Consider the following 11927-nt stretch of genomic DNA (forward strand, 5'->3'; position numbering starts at 1 on the left):
CTGAGGTGGGCAGCTGTGGATATAAGTCCTGTTGGGACAATAGGACATCAGAGGGTGAGTACTGCAGGTTAATGAGGAGCCATTGTTCTTTCAATGAGGTGGAAATGTTGGGGTGGGTCCACTGAAAGGTCCACCTTTACTGATGCATATAGTACATTAAAACTATTAGCTTGACATGAGTGAAGGGAGAAAAGACAAGAGTTGTCTCATAATATTATTTTCTGTCCATAACTGTGTCATATTTAATAAATGTTCACGATAAAGCAGATTTAGGCTGAAAGATGTATAAGCATATTCTCCAGCATAAGTTTTGTTCAATATTTTTGAATATACTGGAGTAATATTTGTAAGTGGGTCCACAGAACTAGCACAGGACACTCATACCACCAATTGTTTGTATCTGTATGTGCAGATTATATACATGAGTTGTTGAATCCTGCTGGTTTTAAGGTTCATTTAAATCTGTACATATATGGATCACATACAAATACATTCACCAAACCACTGTAGAGCCACTGGACAAGGTCTATTAACATGTACATGACCACGCCTGAAGATTCAGACCTCACTGACTCGTGAAAAGTCCTCATTAACATAGAATACACACTTTCACTCTAATGTTGATCTTAAAGGCCCGTCTGAAGGGTCTGTGATGATGGATCATTTCCAAAGATTTCTTAAGACATAAATGTATGAAATTATTATTGTATATATATAATAACTGTGGACACATCACTGGAACAGACTGACATGTTTTGGGTTCAAATTTTGAAAACAAAAAACTATTTTTCATATATTTTTGTCTCACTTAACATCTAATTACATAATTAAAAAATACTTGTACTCTTAAAGAACTTACTTAATATGAAAGCACTTTGTAACTTTGCTTTGAAAGGCATTACATAAGTAAAGTTATAATTTAAGTCTAATTGAAAAGTGAACTTCTGTCCTTTCCTCTTTAAACTCTCTCATAAACCACTTCAAACTTTTTCTTGACAATGTCTTTGTCACCCCTCACTTTTATACAAGCACTGCTATATTGTTGAAGCTCTATAACCATGACTCATGTTCCTAACTGCTTAAGCAATGTGGATATTTGATTTTTCATTTGCATTTTTATCAGCTAAAAGTAAAATAAGAAAACTAAAATGGAAAAGCTTCTATTGAGGATGGAAAAGCTTTGAACATGCCCTTGATGAGTCTGTCAAGTTCGAAGTTAAGACTGCTTGTTTAAATGTTTCTGAAATGCACAACAGCAGGAACAACTACAGGGTCCTTGACCACAGGGATCACACAGTATGGAGCTTTTCTCCTGACTTTCAATGCTGCTGTCCACACTTCACAACAGGAGCCGTCTATGCATCACTGGAGGTGTAATTTTGACGAATGAAATCAAATCTCTTAACTGACATCAAGAGCCTTAGTCAGTTTGCCCTAAGGTTAATTGTACTACTCTCTGAAGTATCGGCTGTGGTTTTTGTAGTTCGCTAAACTACCAGTACTTCCAACATATTGTGGTTGTATATAATGCTAATTAAATCCTCTTGGCACAATGAAAAGCATTTGTTCTATTTACTGTGTTTCCCTGCTGCTTAATATGTCAGAACAGCAGGTGAGGCTCAGGAGACAATACATTACTGGAGTTAATGGTAGTGATGGAGAGATTAAGGAAAGAGTGTGAACTGCAGCAGAGAGATGTGTTCACTGATGTTCTTTTCTCACACAAACTAAGAGCATCTTATAGTGGTGAATTTATCTAAAACTTTTTCCCAGTCTTTCCTCCAGTGTTCAACCTTTACCACTGATCCACCTGTGAATCGGTGAGCAGTAGGTTATATATTAGTGGAAATTACTTTAGTAACATTTAATGGACATTTTCATGTCCATATTTCAATTCTTTATCCTGAGCTCGGTATATAACTGGTGTGAAATGCAGCTTTGAAATTTTGTCTGACTATGGTGTCACCATTTGAGTGCTGAAGATATATACTTTAATTTTCAAGTTAACAATTGCCACAACATGAGAAACCCCTAGAATTTTGATTAGGACAATTAAGATTGTGTGACACAATGTGAAGCTAATTTCAGTGGCCATTAATTGCACACATTTCCCCATCTATTAAAGTAAACAATCACTATCATCACATGGATGGAAAGAAGACACAGGACAAAGACTAAATGAAATAAAATGCCATTTTATTGTTCAGCCGTGTCATAACCTCGTCTCCAAAATAAGCACAGCAGGACTACAACTGGTTCATCAACCTAGCTACCCTTGATAGCACATAAAACTGGGTTTTATTAGACCACCAATGATAGCATTAAAGACTTTTCTATCAGACATCCAATGATAGCATACAAAATAGTTGTTAACCTACCAGTGATACTGTATATAAAACACTTGTCTCTAGATTTATCCCCGACCCACCCTCAATTTCACCCATATCCCTCTTTAGAACATTTGTGACACTGACATATTTTATGCTTAAACAAGCACATATTAAGAATGCATAATTCTCCATTTTTGAGATTATAAAAAAAAACTACACAATGTTACACTTTAAGTCAGAGTACAATTCAACTGATTATTAGTGTTCTACACATTCGGCAATAAACCAAAGGAACATTGTATAATATCACTATAACTTAACACTACATGTAATATACGTTTAAAAAAAAAAAGAAAATTACAAATGATTAGCATTGAAGAGAAAATGAAGATGGCTAGTGCGAAGGCAAGCTGGGTCAGTACCATAACAGAGAATGAGTAATACAAAAAGAAATAAAAAAATAGAATAAGAAAAATAGAAACAAAAAAACTGATAAGAATACAGGCAAGGCTAAAACATGTGTTTCAAACTTTTAAGATCCACCTCATGTGCACTCATCCATTTAGGTAACCTGCTCCAAGACCTCCATTGTGTGATTCCACATCTCTGATACTTTTACCCTTGCTTCCCCCCCAACCCCCCCAACCCCGCTTCGACTTGCTTAAACATTCCCGTGGCAACCATCTTCTTTGTTTTCTTGTGTCAGGCACTTTCCAAGACCCCTTATTCCTTTCTTTACCTTCAACAACTCTACAGGCCAATCATAATGCTGATTCAGACAATACAGGCCAATCACAATGCAGGTTCTATCAGAATACAACTGTAAAAAGAGCACAGGACAACATTTTTTAAATCAATTTGTTTCTATTTATATAATAATATTGCTTTTACTGTGAACTTCCAAGTTTTCTGTGGAAGTCTATCTTACCAATCCTACAGGTCGGTGTCAAACCAGGCCAGCTGGTTGCTGTCCATCAGGTCCTGGGTGTGGCCAAGGTCTGGCAATGGATCAGTGTGGTGGCCCAGGTCGGGCAGAGTGTCAGCATGGTAGTCAGCACCTTCCATCATGGGGTCCAAAAGGGAGTCCTGGCCATAGGCTGCGGGGTAGGCCCGGTAGGCCCCATCTGACAACAAACAAGCTCATTAAATTGGTGCATAATATTCCAATCAGTAATCAGCTGTCATTGCTGGGTAGCACACACTGATTTGGATGGATGGATGGATGGATAGATGGATAGATGGATGGATGATATATTATGGGTCTTTATGAACTCATGGGTTTCTACCGATTAATTCTCAACTGGAGAGACATCAACTAAATGATGAAATTAAGAGTTAAATAGGGATTTTATTAGATATAAAAACAGGCACTCACCATCCTGCCTGTATGCCAGAGGGTCTCCCTGAGCTCCCATATCCAGTCCCAGGTCTCCAGTCTATAAAAAGGTAGAACAGTGATGAGCAAAACCTGGCATAAGCCAGCCTACATGGATGTCTTAGATAGATAGATAGCTTTATTAATCCCACAACGGGGCACAGCAACATTCTTTGAGTGAGAATAAATAGGCTACAGATATAACAGAACATCTGCATACAGCAGGTCCAAAGGTCTTATTTTCTCTTGGTTGGTGCATGTGGTGGAAGGTTGGGAGTGTAGACAAGAGAGTTCCAATTCTACAGTACGTTACCAACTGTATACAGTATATACTCTAAAATACAGCAACTATTATTTTTGTTGGACTATTTCAGTGTGCATGTACCTCATTCCAGGCCATAGGCTCAGTTCTGAACAAAGAGCTGGTCAGCTCCACTGACAGACGTTTCTTGTAGTCCTGGGGCTTGTCCTCAGACATGCGGAACAGGACGGCTGCAGCATAGGTTGCTACAAGAGATGATGCACAGGAACACACGTCAAGTAAACTCTAGTGCAGAGTCAATGTAGATACATACAATGGCAATCAGAAATGTATGGCACAGTATTTGTGCACGTATACTCACCAACGCCCTCATTACGGGAATGCAGCAGCTCGGTAAGGGGGGCGGTGGCTCCTTCAGCTTCAATTGCCTCAGCAGCCTCCTTGTCCTGAGCCAGTTCACACAGCACACCTGCTGCCACACGCTGGATATTCTCCACTGGAGAATATAGCAACTGGAGACAGTGACCAGCAGAGAGAAGGATTAGTTTTAAATACATTCCCATACAGCTGATGTGTGACTGTATAAGACTGATTAAGGGTTTAGTTTTACCTGGACAAAGAGTGGAATGGTGTTGAGCCCTCTGATGACAATTCTGTTGTGGACGTCCCGGGCCAGGATGTGCAGAGCTCCTGTGCAGCCTTCCACTATTTCCTCCATACGCACACCTTCCTGTATGTGTTTGAGTAGGGAGAAATGGAAATCAAATACACAAAAAAAACTCTGAATGCTCAAATAAAGAAAGCTTGGTTGTTGGCTTGGTTACACACCACAAACTGCTGCTGGTTGCCTCCCATGCTAGTGCGCCTCTGGGTGTCCTGGTGAGCCCTGACGAGCAGTTGGACCAGTCGGGGGATGGCTCCCTGCTCCCGCAGAGCACTGTGGTTGGCTGGGCAGAGAGCCAGGTTGCGGATCAGACCAACTGTGGCCTAGACAGGGGGAAATTAAACATTTTAGTTAGTTGGGATCAAATCATGTGAGGTTCAACCAAAATTATGTTCTGGGAAAAATCTGCACATGGAGAGAAACAGATGGCTAATGACCTTGATTAGTGGCCAGTGGGATGGCGGGTGCAGTAGTTTGACCACCACAGGCAGGCCGTAATGAAGGCGCACAGCATTCTGGGCCATCTCAGCATCCTGGTGGCGGGAGGTCAGGTGACGCAGGGCACAGACTGCTGGCTCTGTGATGTCCTCTCTGTCGCCGGCCCGAAGCACTGTCCGCACCAGAGCCTCAATACCTCCAACCTAATGTGATGAGATCAATCAGTGACATTTAAAATCAGAATACACAATCTGCCTTCCACATAGTAATGTCCAAAAACTGACATCATGAGTCTAGCTTTTTTACACACAAAGGAAATTTCCAAAAAAAGCTGTGTGTATTGTATGTACCTGGCAGACCATGAGTTTGTTACTATAGTTGTTGCAGGTCAGGTTGGAGAGAATGCCAGCAGCACATGTCACTACATTGATGTCATCACTGCCCAGCAGCTGGACCAGGGTCCCCAGGAGACCCTCCATTCCCTCCTGGAGAGAGCAGAGGACGGGTTAGAAGGGACAGAAGAAAACAAAGAGGAAAACATGCATTCTAAACTATTTTGCATTGGGTTTCTATGAAATGGGCAACAAGTTAAACTAAAGACTCCTGAATGTTGTATGTATGTAGTTGTCATGCTGCTAAAAGAAAACACTTCCTATTAGTGAAAAATAAGTGTTTATATTGTTTGTTACACACTATGCACATTTAAACCAAAAACTACAGAGCAGCAGTTCTTAACTTCATAGGAAGTTAGCAACTGTGACTAATGAGTGTGTGTGTGTGTACCTGTTTAGTAGCAGCATCTGAAAGATTCCTCAGAGTCCAGAGGCAGTTCTGGACCAGACGCTGGCTGGGGTCTGTCAGGTGAAGCCCCAAGGCCTGCATGCCTCCTACACACACAAACCAAAGTACAACAAACAAAGTCATTACAACAGAGGACTTTTCTCTAAGGTAGCAAACCACAACTACAAAACCTATCTAAGACCTGTAATAACCCCCACAGTTGTACCGCAATGAGTTAGACCAGAACATATGTATATTTTTACTGTACTGTTTCTAGTCCATATCTGTACCACGACTATGTACGTACCAGCCTCTACGATGGCAGGCTTGTTGCTTGAGCAAACAGAGAGCACCTTAAGCACTCTGCTTGTGGTCCACAGCAGTTTCTCGTATGTGAAGGTCCTCATAATGTTGACCAGGGCCTGGGGACCACCACTGGCCAGAATGATGAGCTAAAGCAAAAACAGGGTAGTGTTTTAGACATGCTAACGTGCTGGACATGGTGAACAGAACAGAAATGCGAGGCACTTTATGAGCGAATGAATAGCAATGCGTGCATTAATGAGTTGATGTTCCAATACCTTGCTTTCCTGGTTGCCATATGCCAGGATCTGCAGGCAGTCAGTAGTGATTGCCAGGAACTTGACGTTGGTATTAGATAAGAGGGCCACCATCTTCTGCAGTCCTCCAGCCAGGCGCACAGCCATCTTTGCTCCTTCCTGATGCAACAGCAGGTTGTGGAGCGTGGTGATGGCATAGAACAACACCACTGTTCCACTGGCGAGCTAGGAAAAAAAACAAGAACATTAAAAAAAAAAAAAAAGAAAGGACAAAATATCAGAAAATCAGAAAATCAGAAAAACGTTTTAAAACTAGTGTCAGATACAAATACACACAAAAGGGACATTTTTGCTTCACTGAACATTGTGAATCAATCAGGCTTTGTATATTTTCTCTGTGGTAAATAATCACCAAAGCAGGTCGCATTGTCAAAATAGAACAAAAGACCTACTGATTTATTTCTTTTTTTTAAATCACACGCATTGGAGACAACTTGTTCAAGTCTTCACAATCAGCCATTAAGACGGTGCAGCAGTATTGTTGGGATGAACTCATATTTTACATAAAGTATCTGACTGCAATCAACTTTGATTGAAATTAGATCTTTAGTCCTTGTGAGTGTTGTGGCAATCTGGCAAAACTTCAGTTACCCTCATTTTAAATTAAATTCAGTTTTATATTCCTTTTTTAAACTTGATGGTTGAGCTGTACTTAGAGCACATAATGCAATAAATTGCATACATATTTAATACAATGTAACAAAATAAGTATAACAGTTACTTATTTTTAATGATTTGTATGCTGTGCTTATTAGCTACCTTTTATTGCAGGGATGACCATGTGCATTGCTCTGTAACAGGAAAATAGGTAACACTGGCTTTTTGTTTGTCCATCAGGAATCCTTAAAAACTGCCAAGTGACACTTGACCAACAATGAAACTTGGCAACTACACATCACCACAGAAAGACTGCTGGTCTGACCTGCTACTCAAAACCACTGTACCACTAGAACACTGTTTTCCATACTATGTCAACATCTGCATTTAAAATCCAACATTTAAAAAGGAACAACTAGCATTGACAAAATTTTAGCACAACAAAGAAACTCAGTCACTGCAAATGTGATGTAAACAATTTTCCACTCAGGGTGGTTAGATAATCCAAATTACTACCTGCATTTAAAATCTATTGGGAACACTTGGCTTGTAGTCTAATAAAATCCAGCAGTTCATCATCCACTCTCATGCTACTGTTCTATCCTGCATATAAAGTGGGGTAATGTGATTCCAGGTGCAAATTCAACCACACACACGAGACATCCAACAGGTCACAACTTGCCAGCCAGCTAACTATTTTGGCTTTGTGAAGAACACAAAGAGTAGCGTAAGTAAGGAAAACATTTTAACAGTTTCAAATTTGTCACATTGGGGAGTATTCTGTTCTTTGGCAATGTAGCTGGTTTGCAAAGATTTGGTTATTAGAGAATACAGCCACCATTTGTCATAATGCTTTTCCAACATCAAAGCAAAGTAATGTCAGTTTTTACGGCGTTAGTCTAATACAGGCTGGTCTGTTAGGATAGTTTTAAGATGTGTTTCTGCTGCAGGTGATTGCTGGCTAATGCCTGGTGAAAGCTATACCATAATCACTGTGTGCCTTTATTCCCAGTTGAATCATTATTTGCATAATAATGATTGATAGGCTCTTGGCTGTTGCAGCAGAGCACATTGTTATGTTTCTTAATTCTTAACTGTATTCAGCCTTCACCCACCGTGTAGAGTGAGAGAAAGAGAAATGGGGAGAGCGGGAGTGTTTGAGACAAACAAATGTGAACACATTTTAGTTCATTTGTGCCACTGTGACTGATGAGCCTAAAACAAACATGTCTTGCCAATTAGTGGCCAATAGTACGTAGTCATTAGTCAAAGCCTGTAAAACAAAAGTTTGAGCTGCAATGAAATCCAAACAACTCTCATCAAAACCACTCTATTGCCATTAGATTGCACTGCAAACACAAACCACTCAGACAACTTTTCTGCATTCTGGTCGATAGTGTCAGACATTCTGGGTGCGTGTAGGCTGATAATATACCGTCACATATTCAGTAAAAAGCCCCACAATTCCTTCAGTTTCCTACCCAAGCATCTTGACCAGGGCGGGGATGCCTCCAGACTTGAAGATTGCAAGGAGGCCCTCACGATGGTGGGAAAGGTTGTGCAAGGTGCCAGCAGAGCAGCGAGCCGTCTCCACATCACCAGTATTCTGCATGGCACGAACAACGGCCGAAACCATTTGTGGGGAGCGCATCAGGGCGTGGCGTGATGCCTCCTTCTTTGACAACTGATGCACCATTACAGCGGCTTTATTCACGACAACCTAGGACAAAGAACAATGTTTGTTAGGGTTGCATACTGCATTGTTAATAACTTACATGACACCACATGTCACTCAGTCGGTACCAATTTGTTATTTCAGTGTGTTCTTGATTCACTTGTACACGCACCTGGTCCTCATCATTGAGCAGTTTGGTAAGTTCGGGGATGGCACGAGTGGCCAACTCAGCATCATCTTGATAGTTAATGAGGTTGACCACAGCATGCTTCAGCATCTGAGACGGCTCTGCCAGGCGCTGCACTGCTGTTGGGTGGGCAGCATCCAGCTGGGTTGGTGGGATCTGGATGCCCTCCTCCAAGGTCTCTGGGAACATGGCAGCACGCACACGCTGGGCCCGGGTCATGGCATACCCCTCAATGTCTGAAAGTAATGCAATATGACAATTGATATCATGAAGTAACAGAATTTGTCAATCAGAGATTTTGCCATACATTTATGCTTTAGCTATCCTGAAGTTGCAAATGTATCAATATCTCGTATACCTGTAGGCTCAGGAGTGAAGGGCTGGTTGAATTCCCAGTCATAGAGAGTTGGATCATCCTCCTCAGCATCAGGGTTTCCCTTGCCGCTCAGAGATGGTGCTGTGGTGGTGACTCCAGACTGAATGCCTGAATCCAGGTAGGACTGCTGCTGCCACTGGCTCACTGCAGCCTTGCTGTCTCCCATTGCCATGTCCAACTCCATCAAATCAGCTACACAAAAAAGAGACAAAAAGGGTGAAACAAAGAATCACAGATTTGAAGAAAGGCAGTCAGTACTTCAGTGTTTTTCCTTTAAGCCAAGAATAGTTTTTAAGAGGGATCTGGAAGGTTTAAGTAATCTTATACATGGTTTTATTACATTTGTAATATTGCAGAAAGTCAATGCAGAAAGGAGATTTAGGAATTAAATAAGTAGTCATGAAAATAAGGAGGGCCAACATAAAATTAGAGAGTGACCTTTCATACAAAGAAAATCCTGTTAAAGCAAACGGATACAAACGGAACAAAAAGCAAAGGAAAAGCTTGTGTTCCTCTCTGCTTCATACCCTCAGGTAAAGCTCATAAATTGAAGCATGTAAACATTAAATTCCTCTTACAAATCCAAGAGTTTTTTTTTCTCCCTGAAGGAGAAACTCAGAGGTAACAAAGACGAATTACAATTACTCTGGATACTGTGACATGTGCTCACCTAGCTCCCATTTTCCCAATTTCCACAGCACCTCAAGGCTTACAGAAATTTGTGTATTTAGGCACATGAAAAAAACTCTTACATGTGGACATAAAAGATAAACCATAAAAGGCGTCCCACATCAACATAAAACTTATTTGACTCAAAGTTTTTCATACTTACACTGGGTAGCCATTGTTCTTGCCTGCCCTCAGCCCGCACAGCAGATATGTCTGTGTAAGAGGAAATAAGTACACAGGGGAAAAAAAATAAAAAATAAGACAAGTCGCACTCAACCTTGAGTTTTTGTTTGCCCAAAAAGCAAAAACCTAATCGTGGTGTTTATGCGTTTTCTCCTCCGTGGTCTCAATAATAACCCCCCCGTCTACCTGTGCCCGCTCCCCCCTGATTCCGACGCTTGTTTGGCTCACTAACGTAGCTTTGAGGGGAAATGCCGAGCCTCCACCTCCAGCCGAGAGAGCAAAGCGGTGGGTATTTCCAGGCCAGCACGAACACAATTCACCATTCAGCGGCAAAGAACATCAAAGGCATATTTCTCCCCCTCCCCCTACCACGGCCAAGTTCCGACCTCGCAGCTTGGGTTTCCAATGAGAGAAACTACCCCCTCCGCCCCGCAATCACTTCCATGACTCCTCCTCTTATGGAGGGTCTAACTACGAGCCTAACCAGCCGCCTAATCACAACTATAACCCCCCACAGAAACGCGTTTTACACACCGTAAATCCCCGGGTTAGTTTCTACAGACGTATCATTCACGACCGAGGCGCTAGCGTGTGTTAGCTAACAGGTTGGCTAGCTTACCTTGATAGCTCGCTAAGCTAACCTAACGTGCCTAGCTAAACCCTCCGCTAGTTAGCCGACCAGCTAACATAAACAAACACTGTTGAGGGCTCCACTCACACAGTCCGAGTTGTTCAAACTTGTCCTGAGGCGCAACCAGCACTAGAAGCCACCATTGCCGCCAATCAATTAGTGATTGGAATCGTGACTTTCAAGCGAGCCCTCCAAATGTTTAATTCTGGTTTGATTAGCTTAGCTAGCCAGGACGTATGAAAAGTAGATCCAAGCGCCACCGTACAAAAACCTGCTGTGCTGCCAGCCAAATCAGAAACCCCCCCGGAGCCCCCTCCCTAGCCAAAGATGATTTTCTTTGATGAAGCGAACATTGACGCGCTGTGAATCCGTTGTATAACACATGTAGTGAACACGCAGTCTTTACCAGAGTCGAGCGGCTCCTCCGTGGTTCTTGTCAGGGGAAATGTGTCCTTTCTCTCGGCTGAAAATAGGAAAACGGCTGCTAGGTGAACCACCCGTAAAGTCCGAACCACACCCGCTGCTGCTCCGCCGAAGATGTTGCTTCCGCCTGTGCGATCGAACATCAAGATGGCGAATGAGAAAATACAGTATTCTGCCGCACTCGGGAAAATAGGGCGCCGTTTTAAATAAAGTTTTAGCGTCAAAACTGTTATTTTACAGTTGTTTCTCGGTTTTGGTATCTTTTTTTACGTTAAGAGCAGTCGGCCGTTTCAGTTTTGAGATTTTTCCACCCAGGCAAATGTAAAAATTGTGATACTTGCCATAGTGGTGGGGAGGGCGAGGTGCATTCATTAGCCTGGAATGTGATTCATGAGCTGCTGTGATATGATGGAGGGGTTTAATTAACATGCAGTTAACTCCGACTCACAAACATTTCCCGTAACAGCTCTGTGAAATTCAGTCATTCAACCTATTCAATCATAAGTCATAATTTGTCAAACATGAAGGTCGCTTGTCAACAATCTCATAGATGTTTCATACACTTGCACACAGTTTACTGGGATATGATAAGCTGCAGTGGTTACAAGAAAAAAAACAAAGTGACCACAACATTATACCATATGGAAACTGTAGAATGCAATGATTGAATTTCAGTTTTCCACAAGAACCATTAACTTGATCCCATGACACATAAAG

The 11927-nt window shown here is 41.7% G+C and overlaps 1 protein-coding gene across 1 annotated transcript; it reads right to left on the minus strand.

Annotated features, from left to right (window-relative positions):
• Nucleotides 1-2175: 2175 nt before the first annotated feature.
• On the minus strand, nt 2176-11349 carry LOC118342649 (catenin beta-1-like). The gene is made up of 17 exons (XM_035681256.1): nt 11194-11349; nt 10137-10186; nt 9287-9496; nt 8914-9164; nt 8548-8786; nt 6431-6626; nt 6157-6301; nt 5853-5956; nt 5420-5554; nt 5069-5272; nt 4796-4954; nt 4578-4697; nt 4329-4479; nt 4091-4212; nt 3706-3766; nt 3259-3454; nt 2176-3150 (listed from the first exon to the last, which is right to left on the minus strand). The coding sequence occupies exons 2-16, from the start codon at nt 10147-10149 to the stop codon at nt 3264-3266; spliced, it is 2301 nt and encodes a 766-aa protein (XP_035537149.1). The 5' UTR covers nt 10150-10186; nt 11194-11349; the 3' UTR covers nt 2176-3150; nt 3259-3263.
• Between the last annotated feature and the right edge of the window lie 578 nt (nt 11350-11927).

Source organism: Morone saxatilis, unplaced genomic scaffold (assembly GCF_004916995.1).
Source record: "Morone saxatilis isolate NCDOM2014 unplaced genomic scaffold, NCSU_SB_2.0 Contig9, whole genome shotgun sequence".
In the NCBI taxonomy this organism is placed as follows: domain Eukaryota; kingdom Metazoa; phylum Chordata; class Actinopteri; family Moronidae; genus Morone; species Morone saxatilis.

Coding starts and splice junctions, on each gene's coding strand:
- LOC118342649 (XM_035681256.1), bottom strand. Junction 4,698..4,795: donor GCAACCAGCAGCAGTTTGTG/GTGTGTAACCAA, acceptor AAACACATACAG/GAAGGTGTGCGTATGGAGGA. Junction 3,767..4,090: donor AGCCTATGGCCTGGAATGAG/GTACATGCACAC, acceptor ACCTTTTTATAG/ACTGGAGACCTGGGACTGGA.